The sequence below is a fragment of the Dinoponera quadriceps genome, unplaced genomic scaffold, assembly GCF_001313825.1.
Source record: "Dinoponera quadriceps isolate SergipeBrazil2010 unplaced genomic scaffold, ASM131382v1 scaffold555, whole genome shotgun sequence".
Taxonomy (NCBI): domain Eukaryota; kingdom Metazoa; phylum Arthropoda; class Insecta; order Hymenoptera; family Formicidae; genus Dinoponera; species Dinoponera quadriceps.
The window spans coordinates 379,616-398,577 of NW_014554717.1; the positions used below are offsets into that span (position 1 = coordinate 379,616).

The following is an 18,962-nucleotide window of genomic DNA, read 5'->3' on the forward strand; positions in this document are numbered from 1 at the left end:
GTTCTCGAAACGACTCGAGAGAGCTCGTCGTCATCACGCTCAAGGAAGAAAGCTTTGCTCCTCATCGTGGTTGGAGTGTTACTCTCATTTCCGTCTTGGAAAGAGAGTGGTGCGCGCGTCTAACAAGATTTGAAAGACCTGCTTCTACAGAAATGATCCTGAGAAACCGATCAACTTTTCCTTGCAGATACACCTCTATATGTATACTTCTATGGCAACCTTTTACTGCGAGAGAACCACTTGGTAGCATAGCCATCTAGCGACTACCAACATAATTTCAAACATAGAGATATAAGAATAGAGGGAACAAGGGATATATGCTACCTGTAAGTGGTAGTGATAGAGGTCAAGAGAGAGATGGATGCCGAGTGTCCTATCTGTCTCTTTCTAGTCGAGCGCTGTGATTGGTTGTTACAATGAGCCGCCAAGACGACCACGCGACGTCAGGAGGGGAGAAAGCAGACTAAAATTTCGTTTTGTAAATATGCGTGCACATGTGTGTAGAATTAAAATTCGTTAAATATTCGAACGTTAACAAAATAATAATTGGACGCGATTTGTTTAAAAGTGAGGGATTGTTTGAAATGCAAGACGGAGTCTTATCCTGGATGTAACCGCAGTTTTCACTCGTAAGAAAGTACAAATACGTAACCTCAAATAATTATATGTTATTTTTTCCCACATTTAAAAATATATGTAAATGTTTTAGGCTACCGAAGGATGTAGATATAAGGCTTAAATGGTTGAATATACTTCAACTACCTTTGTATTTGGAAGTGAAAACAGCATATATTTGCAGTGATCATTTTAGCAATGACAGTTTCTTTGAATTGGATGGAGAAAAATGTATATCTATATCGTCGTTGGCGCGGCAGCCAATCCCAGCGCGTGACTAGAAAGAGACAGATAGGACACTCGGCATCCATCTCTCTCATTGCCTCTATGACTTCCACTTACAGGCTTGTTCCCTCTATTCTTATATCTCTATGATTTCAAATGACTTGGTTTATCTACTAGAGAAGAAATCGATAACACTATCGATTATTATCGACAGTTTCAGTTATTAGAAACTATCGATGTTTTTCCTACGACTATCGATGTTTTTCCTACGACTATCGATATTTTCCGACTATCGATTTTTGTTTCTTATCGCATATTTATAAATGTCGTCATTTCGTTGTCATTAATAAGACATTAGTAATACTTTTAGTTTTAATTGTTGGAAACAATGTCAGGTTCGGAAAAAGCGTCATTTCGATCGTGCGCTCGAGGAATCTAGGCGGTTTTCTCTAAATCAAATCCGCAAGAGGAGGGAGAAGTGAAAGATAAAATCCGTCCGCGATTTCTAACAGTCCTCAATAAGAAGATAGACTGAAGCGACTCGTATCCTTCGAACCTGTAGCGCAATGTATTCTTCGACAGATAAGAATTGAGACGAAGCACCTGGCGCAAGCAACGTGATTACGATCCCATCGGTGCGTTTCTAAGAGCCAACACCGACACCTGCTACTCCGGCTGTAACAATTAAGTAAATAAATTCGCTACTTTGACTGAACGCGGCTTAAGAGAACGTTAAAGGGGTTGGAGGGGGAGGGGAGCAAGGGGCTGAGGAAGAAGGTTCGCGCGCCATCCTTAAAGGCAGAGGCGCGAGCATGCTGAGAGCCTTCCGAGGCACCGTATTTTATAACCGGTGTAGACAGCCACCGCACATACAGCCGGTCCTCTCCTTTCCTCTCCTCTTCTCTCGGGTTTCTCCTCTGCTGGTGTATACCACGTAGCGAGGACTCGTGCCCGTTCTCCTCGCGGTCCTGGCGAACGAACGAATGAACGAACGAACGAACGAACGAACGCGGGACCCCAACTGACAACGAGCGCGATACTCCGACCACCACGACGACGGAGATGGTTTCCGATCGTCTTTCACCTTCTCTTTCTTTCCCCGATGAGGTGGAAAGAGGACGGTACGCGGGAAGGGTTTCGACGCGTAGAACACGCGGGGGGGCTTCCAGCGCGTTGCGCACTTTAATACGATTATCTGATCGTGGACGGACATTCAGATTATTTATATTACACGCTTGTACTTGCGGCCGCTGGGAGATTTAAGGCCACTTTAAACGATTGTAAAATGCGTACACGATGTACGCGCGGGAGGGTATGATTCCTCCCTCCTCGCTTTGTTAAATATTGGAAGTGATGTCGTGTATTGTAAGTAATACGATACACAGTGAGTTAACTCTTGATTTACGACGGGCGTCGGCAACGTTAGTTTGACTTTAATCTCAAGACAACCTTCGTTCAACCGATCTCCCTCGTCTCTCCGTCAGTCAGAAGCAGAAGTAGAGAAGAGTTCCCTAACGTTTTTTCGCGGAATTGATCGCCACTATGCTACCGCTGTGCGGAAAAATGGACATTATTTATGACAGACGACATACTTTTTGTCAGTATAGGTAGTAGAGGAAAACTATCGATAGTCGTAACCATCGATAATTATTTCATCTATGCTTAGAAAATAAGCTGCATTATAATGGATCTTCTGCACAAATATGCCCAGTATTCGACGTCTACTAAATTTGCGAAATTGACGTTCCAGATTTTTTCAACTTATCCCTCTCCTACTCACAGGTCGAGAAACAATTTTGAAAAAATACAAATTTGATTAATTTTAGAATTTATAAAAACCACTCAGAATGCTTCTTCCTTTCCCTGCCCCATGTAATGAATACAAGAGGTGAAGAACGATCATTGATAACAAAGTTCTCGAAACGACTCGAGAGAGCTCGTCGTCATCACGCTCAAGGAAGAAAGCTTTGCTCCTCATCGTGGTTGGAGTGTTACTCTCATTTCCGTCTTGGAAAGAGAGTGGTGCGCGCGTCTAACAAGATTTGAAAGACCTGCTTCTACAGAAATGATCCTGAGAAACCGATCAACTTTTCCTTGCAGATACACCTCTATATGTATATTTCTATGGCAACCTTTTACTGCGAGAGAACTACTTGGTAGCATAGCCATCTAGCGACCACCAACATAATTTCAAAAGACTTGATCTACCTGCATTAACAAAAACTATGTTCGCCATGTAATATACACGCCCATTTTCCGGTACAATGGTAATATACTGGCGGTCAACTCCGCACCATCGTGAGAAGGTTAAGGGATCCCTCTTTTCTCTACCTGCTCCTGACTGACGGAGGGACGAAGGTTGAACGAAAGTTGTCTTGAGATTAAAGTCAAACTAACGTTGCCGACACTGATCGTAAATCAAGAGGTAATCATTTTGTGTATTGTACCACTGACGATACCTGACATTGTTTCCAATAATTAACACTAAAAGTATTACTAATGTCTTATTAATGACAACGAAATGACGACATTTATAAATATGCAATAAGAAACAAAAATCGATAGTCGGAAAATATCGATAGTCGTAGGAAAAACATCGATAGTTTCTAATAACTGAAACTGTCGATAATAATCGATAGTGTTATCGATTTCTTCTCTAGTAGATAAACCAAGTCATTTGAAATTATGTTGGTAGTCGCTAGATGGCTACGCTACCAAGTGGTTCTCTCGCAGTAAAAGGTTGCCATAGAAGTATACATATAGAGGTGTATTTGCAAGGAAAATTTGATCGGTTTCACAGGATCATTTCTGTAGAAGCAGGTCTTTTAAATCTTGTTAGACGCGCGCACCACTCTCTTTCCAAGACGGAAATGAGAGTAACACTCCAACCACGATGAGGAGCAAAGCTTTCTTCCTTGAACGTGATGACGACGAGCTCTCTCGAGTCGTTTCGAGAACTTTGTTATCAATGATCGTTCTTCACCTCTTGTATTCATTACATGGGGCAGGGAAAGGAAGAAGCATTCTGAGTGGTTTTTATAAATTCTAAAATTAATCAAATTTGTATTTTTTCACGAGAAATTGTTTCTTGACCTTCTAACGAGGGAGAGGGTGTGTATGAATTGGAAAAATCAGGCACGTCGAATTTCACAAATAAAAACTTCTGGTCAAAGTTGCCGAATTAAACAGACTAAATATTGAGTAGTATTTTACATTAAAAAATCATAAAATTATCTATCTTTATTTTGTTTGTATTTTCGGTAGAATTATCGAGATAATATCGAAAGTATGAAATTAGAGGTGGGGGGATGGTGGTGTAGTTTGACTTTTTAAACTTGTATGTTTTAAGTAAATAGGAAAAAAAGTTGTTAGTATCTGTTATAAGTAGCTTTGAACGTGGAAGAATTTATAGCGATACAACGTTATTGCATAACGAGTTCGAGCGTGAAACGCGGAGGGGTTCGGAAAAAGCGTCATTTCGATCGTGCGCTCGAGGAATCTAGGCGGTTTTCTCTCGGGGCGAACAAAGAGCATTGCTGTGTATGTACGATCCTCGTAGCTGCGGCGCCGGTCCGTCTTACCGAAGGGAATCCGCATCGGATTGTATTCCGCATACACGCCGATTGAAATCGATATTCCTCGCAAGGTCGGGCCGCAACAAAACGAGCGGAACAATGCATCACGCGGTGTTGTACTCTCGCTCTCTCGTGCGGCGGAATAGCAGGTAAGACTGCTCGCGATTTAATACACTCCGCGATCTCGTGTACCGCGGCGCGCGTATATTGTTGCTCTTCGCCGAGTCCTTTCGCCGGGTAGCATGGAAAACGTCGGGACGTCCTTTGCGCAGTATCGGTCGTCGGGAGGTGGCAAGAGAATCCCTTGGAAAAATCCCTTGAAAAGCAAGTTTCCGTTCGCAATTCGATACGGTAGAACAATGAGACGTAATGACGAGGCGTAGCCCGGTGGGAAGCGAGGAAAGAAGTGATCTTAAGGAGGTAGTGGCGCAAGTAGAGACAGCGAAAGTCAGGTGCCGTGTAGTCGGACGCGCTATCGTGTCGCTATCGTATGGAAAGGAGGCTCCGGTGCGGACCCAAATCAGTTGGATATATCAGCACCGATATTGCACGGCAGTAATTCATTAGCATGATTGTCTGGGTGGAGCAGCGAAGCGGCGAAGTTTCTTTCCACCTCGACATTACCTCGTCGCTTTGTCTTACGCTCTCGTACGATGCGGTTCCTTCCTCTTCCTTTTTTCCTTCATCGGAAAGAAGAAGCAGCCGATGTCGAGGTTCTACCTCCCGCGCCTCGTTTTGAGAGGAGGTCCCGCGCGCATGGCCCAACAAATTTCCCTCCTTCCGCACCAACTCTCGCCCCTTTTTTTCTCCCCTCGCTTCCCTCCCGAGTTAGCGACGTGCCCGGCGCGCCGCTCGAGCCTCGAGAAGAGCGCATTCGCCGCTTCAAGGTGGCAACAGTGTTGGCGGGAAAGTTATTCGACCGCTTGCCACTAAATCATTCCTCGCGGACTCCTGCTTTATTATCCTCCGTCCTGCCTCTACCCGTGGCAACGACGTTGGCTTTTTATCTCTCTCTCTCTCTCTCTCTCACCTTCCTCACCTCCTTTCGCGATGGCCGGCGCGCCTCTTCCTTTCGAAGCCCTTCTGTTCGTAGGTCGGATAGATGCGTTAACTATGCTGGAAAAATCGCGATGGATATTATAACACGCGAGGATGTTGTTGCAAATTAGGCTTCTATTATGGTAATTCTCACACGCACTCGAGAATAGCGGTCTTAAATCGGCTGCGAAGCGCTTTGAAGATATTAATAAGCAGCCGGTTTATTAAGCGCGCACGGAGCGTATTATGGAAGAGACGCGAGTGTCGTAACTTTTTTTTTTTTTTTTATAATTCTCTCGCGTGCTTCTCCACGATCGGCCGATAAATACCGATAAAATACACAGGTGTAGCGGCTAATACAACATAATACGTCCGCGCTATAATTTCGTTGTTTCTCATTATAAGCGCTCGTTCCGTTCGGCGCTATCAGATCGGCCGAGGTAATGACAAACGCGGACGAGAATACGCGCCGATTTATCGGCTTTCAGGAGCCCTATTCTAGTCCGCCTATGCGATCCGTTAGCGCGCGCGATCCGCCTACGTGGAAAGGAATATTTTCTCCGCGCGAACCGCCCCGACCTCCTTAATTGTAGCTCAAGATTGCAATCTTGTTCTTTCGACGCGCCCTCCCTACGATTCTCACGACTCGTACATTGTTTCCGAGTAGAGAATATTATTGCCTGGCAGATAGCAAATTTAATTTCTTCCCGCGCGTTCTTACCTCCCCTCATTCAAAACCGTCATCAGGCATGCAATTAATCGCGAAAAGCTCTGCGAAGAAAAAAAATATCGCAGCTCCGTGCGGTGAGGGAAAAAGGGGGGGAACATGCGGCGGCGCGCCGGTTGGAGAGGATTACTCCGCTCGCGAGTTTCTGTAACCGCTTAATTCAGCGGTGAAATGTAGCCACGTTCCTCCGCGAGGAGATAAACGCGCGAGAGTGACTCGCGTTAATTATCATTACCGTTATAGTTTCGCGAGCGATCGGACGCGCGCGACAAACGGCGTCTTATCGCGACAAATCAAGCGGCCGCGTCGTAACGAAGTAATCGATCATCGGCTCGCGCGATCAGGCCGCGCGATTCCACGTTCCCGTTCAACATGGGCGGAACAGTTCCCTCCCGAGTACTCTCGGATCACGGCTAGATGGCCGGCGCGATACCTCGAACGCGAGAAGAAACTTTAAACTGTCATTAAGGCAACTCTGGCTGGGTTAAGGGGTTCATTACCGGTCGGGACTCGCGTCTCAGTTTCTTCTGCGTCGAGAGTTTCCGACGACTGGCGCACGAGACGACTACCACTACACCCTGCAAATTACGTCCCGTGCCGTGGTAAATTTACGAGTGCCTACCCTCCCTGTCTCGTTTTCTCTCCCTTCCCGTCGCCTTAATCCGCGCTCGACCGATTGCGCCGGCAATTACCGGATCGGCCGATCGATCGTAATCTGTCGATCGGGTAGCGCATTACCGAGACTCGTTGTGCCGGAGCGCCCGGCGCAAAAATTAGAAATCGCTCGCGCCCTGTGTCCCGGCCAGGTGTGATAAATCGCGGAACGTTATCGCGTCGCCCCGAGGAAAGTACTATTTAAACCTGCGATTCACACACGCAGGAGTCCTATCGGAGTATTCGCGCCGATGGGCGGCAGCTGGTTCGTCAACGTTAATCATTATCTTCACGCCGGACCCACTCTCGACTCGCTTTTCTTTCAGCACAGAATTCAGCAGCGTACTCGAGCAGTGTGTACGCGCAATTACAGAGCGAAAGTTTCATTTAACTGTGCAATTCGGTCGCGCCTTCGCGTGAGAAACAAGGGTGGAGACGAGGACAAGTCCGACGGTGAAAATAGTCCTCGGACGGAGAGACGTCTCGCGAGGCGTCTCGCGAGGCGGGGAAAAAATGGGGAGGCATTTCCGTTAACGACCGTCGACGAAATCTCGTAACTTGTATTACATCGGGGCCACGGGGGTGGGTGGGTGGCCATGAATCGTCGCATAAATCACAGGCGCTGGGAGCACCGAGGCGTCCATCACCGCCCCCACGTCCGTCCGTCGCGGTAACGTCTTCGGGTCCTCCTCCGGGGGAGGGCAAGGAAAGGCTCGCCTTGCAAATTAGTCACTGGGCCCAGATTACGAATGGACCACCTCCCCGGCGATCCGCGGGTATCCCGTTTCAGGAACGCCGGGCGAAATTAAACAAAGTGCTTCGCCCGGGTGGATTCCGCCTTCGGGGAGGCGCGACGACATCGCGCCCTTCGTCATCCGCGTGTCGTTTTATTGCGGCGCAAAAAGAAAGCGGGGGACAGACAAATGGAATCGATAAATTTCAACGGCCGGTTAATCCATCGCGGCACCGCGGGACAAACTTCCAGGGAGATCGCTCGAGCCACCGGACTTGACTTGGTTTTTCGTCGCGTTGCCATTCGCTCGCGTTGCTTATTTATATCGGCGGCCGCGTCGCGATACATTCTAGCGTGTTAGATTGTTTATTTCGCTCGTGAGTGCTCTCCCCAGCGATACTCTCTCGACGATCCTACGATAACAGCTCGGTCCACTTACCATTCTACGGCCGCAATTATCATAATTATGAAAATCATTTGCATCTCTCGAGTGCACGCTCGGAGATTCGATCGTCAGGACGAAGGACGCGCGAAGAGTAAGGAACCGCATTCCACGATGTGTGAGCCACGGTGTGCGCCCCGATGCTCTTTTTTAAAATCGCGCCGCTTAATGAATCGGAGATACGCCGCGTGTGGAATTGGTTTCGCGGGACTCGCGCGAAACGCGCCTCTCGATCGCGCCCGTGCATCGAGCCACTCTGTTTTATTGCCGCGCGCGCTGACCTTGATTTATCTTTGTTGCAGGTGCAAGCCACCGATCCCGATTGCGGCGTAAACGCGATGGTCAATTATACCTTGGGCAGCGACGGGCTGGTGAGCGAGCAGCTCCTGGTGCGCAGCGAAACAGGCGAGATCTGCGTCCGGTCACCGCTGGACAGGGAAGTTGCGCCTTACTTGGAGCTACCCGTCATCGCCACCGACAGAGGTACGTGTCACTTTTGTCTTTGTCGCGCGACTATCGCCACCGCGATTCACTTGGAACATTTTCTCCAAATAGTCCATGTTGTATTTTTTTATATGCACGGAAGAAACAACTCCGTTAGTGCAATTGAACTTTCTGTTGACCGAAGACCAAACGAAAAATTCGGCCGTAAGAACAGAAAGATTTCTATAAGAGTTTTCTGCTCGATTAATTCCCTCTCAACTGAGAGAACTCCAAGAGTCCAGCATTACGCGTTTAAACGAGATAACGTTTAAACGTGTATTTAGTATATACATTTACAAATAGGTGTAATAAAATAATCATGCCTTTGAAAACGTGCGTCCGTTTATTAACTTTGAATCCGTTTATTCGTTTATCTGTTTGTACGAAAAAAGGGGAATGTTAGTCTCGTTGCCCTTTTTTTATTACGGAAGTTTCAACGAAATAAAAACAATCATCTTACACGTAACTTGAAAACATTTTGCAGATTTAATAGAAAAGAATAGCAGAAATCGTTTGAACGATCAAACGTTTAGTTATACCGTAACGGTTTCCACCGAGCGTTTCTAACCGAATATACGCTAAACGTTTAACGTTATAATAACTGAGAAATTTGCTATGCCGGCAAAGCATTTTTTTCTGTGTAAACCAAAGTGTACCGTGACTTCATAAGGACAATAATTCCAATCGTATCGCTTTTTTTTGTTCTCTTTACCTCGCGTATCCCGCTTCTGAACGCTCAACGACGCCCGCTGCAATTTGAGATATCCGCGCGCGACGATTCGGTCGGATTGCGAAATCTCTCTCGTAGGATCGCGACCTCCCACCTCGGATGTAAGAACAATGCCCGTTGTTGCTATTCGCAGCCCCGTGCGAGGCCCGGTGTGCGCGCACACACGGCGTCGATAAAGGGGACGAGACAAGTAGAAACGAGTGGAAACGCCGGGCGCGGAGACACGCGCGCAGAAACGCGGCTCGGAAACGGGAAGAAGAACGAGGTAGAAGTGGCGCGTCGTCGCGACGGCGGCAGAGAGAGGGGGAGAGAGAGAAAGAGGAGGAAGAAGAGGTGGCCCGTTGGCAATCGGCCCGTCGAGATCTAGTAGCTCTGTAATAGGGTGTATGATTTATGTCGCCGGTGGGTTCGCGGCCATTTTCAACGCGGCGGCGCGGACGCCTTATGGGAAAGGACAATGACTGAATGTCCATTGATCCATCGCGGGGCGGTCGGCTGGGCTACCGTGCTGCCGGCGGTCATTGCGTTCGCCGATCGCGTCGCGTCTCACGGAGGTGTGTTTCACAGCGCGCGCGGCGCTTCGAGGAGGAAGGTGAGAAGGAGGCAGGATAGTATCCGAGGGAGAAAGTCCCACCGCCGGCGGTGGTAGACGGCGGTGGAAAAGCCGACGACGAGGATCGGGGGCAGTGCGAGGCTATTGTTGGCACCATTGGCTGCTTTGCAAACAGGCGCGAACGCGTTCCGTAATTGTCGCTCGTTATCGATACGATTGTATCCCGCGCGCACCGGCAGCACCGACGACACACACCGAGAGATACAATAGAATCGGCCGGATATGACGGCCGCGTTGTGATTTATACCACTTGCTGACGAGCGCGACGAGCGGCCCTCGAACGCGGCGGCGAGGTACCTCGGCGCACCGCGCCGATTCCTTACGCAAATAAGAGCTCGAAAATATATGCATTATTATAACAGAGTTGCATAAATCTCCGGCAGCCGTGCGGGAGACAGAGCGTTGAGCGTGTACAGAGGCTCGCTCGAAGGTATCCAACGGCGGTTGTAAGGTTAAAGTAATCCAATGTAGAGGAGAAGGTAGTGTTACAGCCCCTTTTAATATCTCCGCTATTAGGTGGCGAATTCTAGTGATTATTTATGGAATTATTTAGCAGCCCGTCGTTACGTAGTGGCACTAACGTGCCGATACACGATAGCCCCGGCATTTGTTATAAAGTATTTTTACTTTCGAGCACTTCGAGACGTTTTCAAGGTGCATTTTAGCATTTAATTATACGTACTTCCTCATTCTTCTTAAACTTGAACGTATTGTCACGTATGTACATATATTTGAATGTTTTGTTCGTTATTTATTATAACATTTCATTCGGTTGTACACATTTCGAGTTATGTAAATGTGAACAATAACATGGCATTTTACTAATGCGGCTCCCTAAGAGTGCTGATAATACGATTTCTTTTCCAATAGTTATTCGATAAATCGATTTTAATCTATAGTTCACTGCTGCATTTCTATCTGCACCGCACTGCTGGCAGATTGTAGTTTCTGACAAGTAAGGTCGGTATTTGCATTAAAAATTCACGGTTATGTTCACTGTTATTCCTTCTAAAAATTTCTTTTGAATACACGTATAATTTTGCAACAAAACACTTTGCGTTATTTTAAACCAAACCAATTTTCTAAATCTATTTTAGTTGAAGGCCACATTAACATCCCTATTTTTCTTCAATCCGTCATGCAGCGTCGCCACAGTTTTATAAATAATATCTGTGTAATAAATATCTCATAACTTCTGGTCTAGAAACGATTGAACAACACTTTGACAAATGTAATCGTCCAGTTTTCAATTTAAAATATTGATTGCTGACAAAGTTATTGCACAAAATGTAAATGGAGGCCCATAATCAACTTCTCCTCTACTTAACACTGGACATTTTTTTCTTTTAGTACTTAAATACGAATATTCAAACTTTCAACATAGAACACACATCCATATATTGAATATATACAAATATGTTTAATTTAATGAATTAAACATTCGCATTTGAAGAACGAAACGACAGGAATATTTGCGTGCCTAGGCATTGGTAGTACTTTTACCTTACTCGTCAGTCGAGCTGAAGCGTCTCGCTACGCGTGCGTTTCGCGGATGTATTCGCGGTGGCTGAATAATTTTTGCCCTTTCCCGGAGGATATATCAAGCCCTTTTTCAGGATAACTCCGGTTAGATTTGTAACAAGGCTGCGTCCGTGCGCGCGCGCGCGCCGCTCTCGCGGTATGCGGTTGCAAGGTGCGAGATCAAATGGGGAGTATACATCTTCCGATAACTATCGTTCGAGTGTTACCAACGATAACCCCGCGGCCGGCGATTTGTCGCGCTAATGACCGTGAATTATTCGTGCGAATAGCTCAGCGCGGAACCGTACTCGCTGGAACGAACGGGTGGCGAAAACGGGCGACGATGGGGTCCGCCGGTATGCACTGTGCGCGTTGAAATGCAGGTGAAATTTATATTTGATAAGAAATCGGGAGGAGGAGAGCGACATCGCACCGTCGTCGGCGGCGAGATCGCCGCCGACGATAGAAAAGTCCTCCCCGTCTTCTCTAACGAAGCGCGTTGCCACTGGCACACCGCGGTATATTACATCTCAATCAAAGTCCGGCGGCGCGGAAATGATTACAAATACCTTCCGGCGATTTGCACGTCCTCGCGCGCGTCTAAAACTTCCTCGTAGCGGCGCGCCGGCTCATTAATCCTCCTCCTTGCCTCTTATTTTTACACCGGCGATTAATTCTTCTTATTGCCTACCTGTAATTCGCACGGAGAAAATCATTTTGGCCGCGACGGCAGTAAAGCGAATCGCGAGCCACCGTGAACCACGCGGCGGGCCAGGTGTGCATGATTTATACCACCGGCTGACGTCCGCGGACGACGGAGAGAGAGCTGCCTCCGTCCTGCCCCTCGCGCCGCGCCGCTACGAGCAACTGCGAAGGGCAACGTATTCGTCGTTTCGATATTTATCGGCGGGAAATAACGCCCGGCGATAACCGAACCTCGCCGCGTTCTGTCCGCGCTAATAGCGCTGGATAACGCGCGCGATAATTATTACCTACGAGCTCTACGGATCGAACCCGCGCGGCTCAGACAGTCACTTCGCCCGGGCGCGAGTGGACGCGAGGCGCCGGCCCCTCGAGAAGAGGGATGAGCGAAGGGGGTAACGCTCGGATAACTCGATGGATAATCAATTTCAAGCGATACCCCGTTGATTGTTCTCGCCAGCTGGGGAGAACGCGGCGTACGTGGGAAATGCGGGAGAGAGCAATTATCACCGATTAATTTCATTTCGCGAAATTTGGAAAAGGGGAACATAAGTAACGTCGTGAGCCCGCGATACGTGATCACCCCGCCCGCGAAGAGCATTCGATGCATTCACGATGCGATGTCAGCGATATTACGACGTGTGTTTCGCGAACTGGATCTTCTGCCAGCGAGAGCGGCCTTTAAACCGGAGAAGGGGGAAGGAATTTTCAGCCGTTGCCGGCTTCGATTACACGCGAGCACCCGATATCTTAATGTAATTTCTACGCTAATCCTTCCCGGTGTGTAATCTTTCCTTTCTCTCCCTCTCTCCGCTTACAGTTTCCGCGGGGGGGGACATCCTATTTCCCCCCGCCAACGGGATAGATCTTATCGCGAATCTTCGATTTATCGCCACGCGTTGACGGCAAGAAATCGGCGGTGAGATGTTGTGTTTTTCGCGCGAAATTATTCACGCGTACACGCAGGTACGGAAACGGTAAAGGAAGGCGCGTCCGACTGGCCCGCGCTGGCGCGCTTCGGAACTACGCCGGAGGTGACTTTATTGGCACCGGCGTCGTAAATCACCGGGGGCTTAACTCCCACCGACTGTCATTGTCCGCGCCGTTTTCGCGCTTATTTATTTCCCTTTCTCGGCCCCGCGTGATACCGCGCATAATCTCGGATATGTCACCGCGGCGGAGCTTTCGGTTCGCACATTGTAGCGGAACTCCGGAATCAGCGTGAGCATTTGCGCGCGCGCGGCATATTAATGGAACCGCTCGTTTCGCCCGCGAGTGAAAAAGAGAGAATTACGGGTTTACGCCGAGAGACAAGTGCTCTTGCCGCCTGACTCGGCGCGAATGATTCACGGTAATACTGTTTTTCGACCTTGCACCGGTTGCAAAAGTCCCGCCGGGATTAAGGTGAGATCTTAGGTGAGTCGCGCGGGATTCACGCGGTGCGATTATCAGGCGAAATTATATTCCCTCGCAAATCTCAGCGCGCGCGCACAATCCCATAGGGTATCTCGTGGAATTCAGCTTTCGCAGCGGTAATTTCACTACGAGGTTGAGCACCGCCGTACCTACCGGCCGCATAAATCTCTCTCTCTCTCTTTCTCTCTCTCGGAACCCTCGTATCCCCCCCGCCGCACGAATCTCGAAAAGGACTCATCCCGGCGATCGACCGCGTGAAATTAAAAGGGCCAGACTGCCAAGCACAAAATATCAGGCCGCACATTAAAATGCCGTTGAACTATCCCCAGGAAGTCGGCATAATCCGTATCCCGTGCGCGTACCCGGAGCGCGTTCTTCGTCTTCCATATCGAACACGAAGAGCGTCTAATCGATTTTTCAACCGGTGTAAACGGGAAAGAAAAAAAGAAAAATCAGTCAGAGAGAGAGAGAGAGAGTGAGTGAGTGAGTGCATTAATTCTAGCTCTACAGCTTCGTGTTCTAAGAGCTTTTAAAAAAAGGAACGTACATCACGAGATGGAGAAATGATACAGTTGTGTAGAGTAAAAGTAAGAATAAAGACGAGAACAAAAATAAAAAGACGAGAGATAGATAGATTTCAATATTTATTATGCGCTCCGGGACATAATCCCGTAAAGCGCAGAACGCAGTATATAATAAGTTTGTGACATTAACATAACTATTTGCGCCTAATAATGAACTTACAAAAAAAGAAAAGAATATGATACGTAAGCACGTACGAGCAACGTAAAAACACACGTATTATAAGAATTTCTGTTTAAAAAATTAGAGAATACTTCCGTCATGATTTCTCCCACAATATAATATGTTTTGCGTATAACATCAAAGGCAGCAGATGTGTCAGATTAGTGCCTGAAAACCTAATCAGCATCAACCAATCCAACGTTAAAAGACTATAGGTATATTCATATAACCAGAGAAGGAGAGAGAGAGAAAGAGAGAGGAGAAAAAGGAGAAATGTAATAAGCGCGATATGATCTATGGAGAGCCGTGTGGTCGTGTCGACAATTAAGAACTAAGAATTGATCATCATTAGGAGCACGACAAGCTTTTTCAATAAGTTTCGAGGAGCGAACGCTCGACGAAGTGTCCGTAGGTCGTCGAGATCGGTGCCCCGATATCTCGATGTTCGTCGCCACGGTGTCCGGCGTACGAAAGGCCACTTCGTCCATCCTTCGCGCACCGGAGAGGGGGCTACGGCGGTGGCACAGGGGGGCCGGGGGCGGAGCAGCCCCCTTGACGCATGACTCCAATGACACTCGCACCTATAAATCTCCTCGCGCTCGGAGCTCCGCGCGGCCGAGTCCATACATTACTATGAGTTACGGTTGTAAACCGTTTAAACATCGGATTACCCGTTTTACATACTGTCTCTGATATTAACACTTGCGTCGCGCTTCGTCTAAATCTGTGCCGGCAAGCCGGGAGCGCTCGCCCGGCCCGTCCTGTCACGGCTGATTCTCCACCGCGCGATCGCCGGCATTACTCTCTTCTAGAATTGCCCACGTATCCGAGGGGATAGTCGCCCCTCCCTCGGTTAATCTCTGATTAATTTCAAACGCGGGACATACAACATAGTTTGGCTTCGCCTTTGACAAAGTGGGACCGGCCCTTGCCTCTCTGTATCGTCGCCGGGGTAAACTTACCGCTGCTCGCAGGGCAAACACATTTAACGCCGCGCCGTAGAACACGAAGACAGATCGAAGTCCGCGAGGGAGCAGAGCGATAATCGCGTGGTCGCGTGGTCTTTTCCGAGCGGAACGCAGTAATCATCATCGATCGTACTTACCGGGCTCGCGCGCGCATCCCGCCGGACGATCGATCCTGTCAGCAGCGCGATTACTCGCGAGAAGTCTTGTTGCCCAAAAGAGCACGGCCGTTAAGACACTGCGAGAATGCGGTGCCGTTTGGGGACCCTGGAAAGCTTCTCGCGTTTGAAATATTACTACGAGCGGCGCATTACCCCGCGCGCGGGTAAGAAGAGCCCGCGTCGGCGAGCACACGTGCTCTCGCGTGTGAGCTCGAATAAAACTCTTCCAAGGTGGTGAGAAAGAGAGAGGGGGAGAAGAAGAGCGGGATACCGAGCGAGCGTGAAAGAAAAAAGAAAAGGGAAAAAGAAGGGCACACAAGAGGAAGGGAGGAAACGAGACGGGACGAAAAACCGGGGAAAGAGAGAGAGAGAGAGAGAAGGACCAACGGCTGATTGGGTCCGAGAGAAGGCCGCGGTACGGGACACTTGTGATTTATGTCGACCGGCTTCGGGCGCGTCCCCGTAGATTCGTTCTCTACGTCGGCTAATACCTCGACATTATTTGGCTCGATAAGAGGATTTCGACCGGGAGTGAAATAAACATAATCGCTCCGGCGCGCACTTCTCACCTCCGTGTGAGACGCGCGCGCGTCTCCAGCGGATCGCTAGTGTGATCGGGCGGACTCGCGGGCGAGCCCGAATTCTGACGATTATCCGCTGAACGAAATGTCGAACGTGCTGGCAAACCGTGGATAAAAGCGGTCAACAGTACATACTCGATGCAACTCCCCGAGTCGAGATTTCACTTCTATATTGAGTTTATTTAGTTCTACATTGAGCCTTCAAAGGTCTTGGGGTCGAGATTTCACTTCTATATTGAGTTTATTTAGTTCTACATTGAGCCTTCAAAGGTTCATCGTACTCCTTACGTGATGTTATAAATCGGAAGTTATTTCCGATTTCTCCACGTGAAGACTCAATGAAGAACTGAAATTTCAACCCAGGCCGCTTGAAAATATTCGCTCGATCTCACACCGTCCGATTTATCGTGCGATTACGTAATGAAAAATGTTTGTCTTGTTCGCAGGTGGGTTGAGCACGATAGCGATCGTGCGCATCCAGGTGACGGACGTGAACGACAACCGGCCGATCTTCAAGCCGCGGAAGTACAACGTGACCCTGAAGAACGACAACGCGGTGCGCGGTCCGATCCTGAAGCTGGTGGCGACCGACCTCGACGCCGGTGCCTTCGGCCAGGTCGCTTATCGCATCAGCAGCGGCAACGAAGCCACGGTATTTCGCATCGATAGCAATACCGGCGAGCTGCACGTGGCGAGGCCGAATCTGCTGTCCACGTCGTTGTTGCATCAGCTGAACGTGACGGCGACAGATGCGGCCGGTCTGAGTAGCATCGTCGACGCCGAGGTCAAGGTCACCGTTTCCACCGCCGGCCACAGGATCGCCACCTGCGGGAATCCGCGCTATACCATCACCGTTAAGGAGAGTATCCCGCAGAATACCGTCCTCGACGGCGTGAAGGATACCGCGACGCCGTCGTCCCCCTCGACAGGTACGTCAATTCGCTTTTGTGCGCGTCTTTTCATTGGCCGTTGCGTCTCGCAACGCCGTCATCTCTCGTCGGACGCGTGCCGAAGAATCACTATGACTCGATGAATAACCGAGACTTTTCTAACCGCCCGCGCAATAATTCTACATTTACAGCGAGAAAAAGTATCTGAAAGATAAAAAAATATTTATCCGATGGTAACAATAACCGAATTACTTCACTGATATACATATTTCTACATCGAGAAAACAATTTCTTCCGAAGCTCTGTGAAAGCAATCTTTTATTCTATTTATTTAAATAAAGGAGTTTAAGTTTTTAAATAAATATATTATTAGTACCACCGAATAAATATTTTTTATTTTTCAAATATTTTCCCTCCCGGTGTAGAAATTCACCGGTGGGTCGGGTCATCGATACTTCTCCTCGACGAGCCTCTTTCGCGCGTTGAATCGCTGAGATACATTGCGTACTTTTTTTTTCTCGCTCCTCAGAGGTCGAGTTCAGAGCTCGAACCCGCGGCTTCTTCTCGCACGCCGTCACGATAACACGACGGCCGGTCATCCTCGCGCGATGCGAGGGAACTCGCGCGTCCGAGTTAATCGGCTGGCTTTTAGCACGAGGGTACGACATCCTCGAGCGGCCGGGCTAGAGAACGCTTCGAAAACGTATTCCACGCGCGGCGCTACCGCGTTAGCATAGTCGCGTCACGAGTAAAACGCCGAGGACTCCGCAAACGCCCACGTATATACGTACACGTGAGCGTACGTTCAGGCACGACGCGCGGGGCCCTAAAAGCTGAAGCGCATCACGAATGAAGATATCCGCTCCGCCTTTTCCTCTTTATACGAGATCGGCGTGGTGCATTCTGATCGTTGCGCGACTGGACGTCGTCCCGTGCACGTTTCGTATCCCACGTATTCGCACGCTATTTCGAGGTACGCGTAACGTTCCACGCCGAATAACGCAGCGATAACTACAATCGAACTGCACGGGTCGAAGAGAGGAAACTGCACAAAATACCGCCGAGTCGAGCGTGTAGAAATCCTCTCTTCTTCTCTCACGAATTCAGTGGAAGGTAGGTTAGCGGGCAAAGCCGCGTCGCGGCCGGCCCAAACAGGTGGTCATCGAAAGCGAGGAAGGAGGCAGAAATAGGATTCGCGCAGCGGGAGGGGGGTAGCACGAGGAGGAGGTGGAGACGAGGGAGATTGAGCTCCGGTAAGGTCGCGGACGGGTGGGTGGATTGCTCCGTGCCGATATACCGGGACACGGGGGTAGAGGGCGCGGGAGGGAGGGGGAAGAGGAGAGGCACGTATCCGTGTTTCCACACTGGTGGTACATCCGATGCAAGATACGGCGCGTCACGACCCGCGCTCACCGCGCCGTATACCCGATGCACCGTGTAAACTGTCCCGCGCGGTATCGAGCGGCACGGCGCGGTACGTTATAGGCCCGAGGATGCCGGATAGTTTACACGGTGGTGCCTTACCGGTGGTCGTATTGTTCGCCCGGCATGGCCCGCATATGCAGCCTGTTGCATATCAATGCGCGAGGCCCGAGTGTGTACCTCCTTCTTCGCCGAGCGACGACGTGGATCTTTCCCTCTCTCGCTTTCTCCGTTCCTCTTTCACCTTCTCCGTCTCCTTCTCTCTCTCCTATTCTTCTTCAGCCTCCCTCCCTTCCCGGTCGGTCCTCCTCGGCTCGCTCGCTCCCTCGGTGCACATCGGCTACGAGTCGAAACGAGGGAAAGGGAGGACCCGTGGACGTAAGCTGTGCGCTATCTGGGGTTAAAAAATATCCTGACCCCGTGCGCGACGCACGGCCCCGATTCACGGTAGATTCCCGCAGTCCTCGTCGTCTTGGTACGTCTCCCTCGTAGGAACGTCCGGCCGCGATCTACCGCACCAGGAAACGCGTTTCTCGGATTCCACACGCTCGTCCCGCAGCGGCGATGCGCGCAGATAAATCGTAATTATGATGTGACCGATGTGTGGCGCGCGTTTGAGTTTCGAGACCGCGCGGTATGATCACGGAATTCCAAACCTTCCAAATCGTTTCCACGGTATTAACTCTCTTGACTTCGCATTCTTACGCTGTCGCCGATGTCGATGC

The 18,962-nt window shown here is 49.2% G+C and overlaps 1 protein-coding gene across 1 annotated transcript in view; it reads left to right on the forward strand.

Annotated features, from left to right (window-relative positions):
- The window catches only part of LOC106741125 (protein dachsous), a 121,089-nt gene that overhangs the window by 43,781 nt on the left and 58,346 nt on the right, over positions 1-18,962 (forward strand). Inside the window, exons 2-3 of the mRNA XM_014612795.1 lie at positions 8,312-8,492; positions 16,372-16,854. Of these exons, the coding sequence (XP_014468281.1) occupies positions 8,312-8,492; positions 16,372-16,854 (664 nt within the window). The remainder of the gene's footprint in view (positions 1-8,311; positions 8,493-16,371; positions 16,855-18,962) is intronic.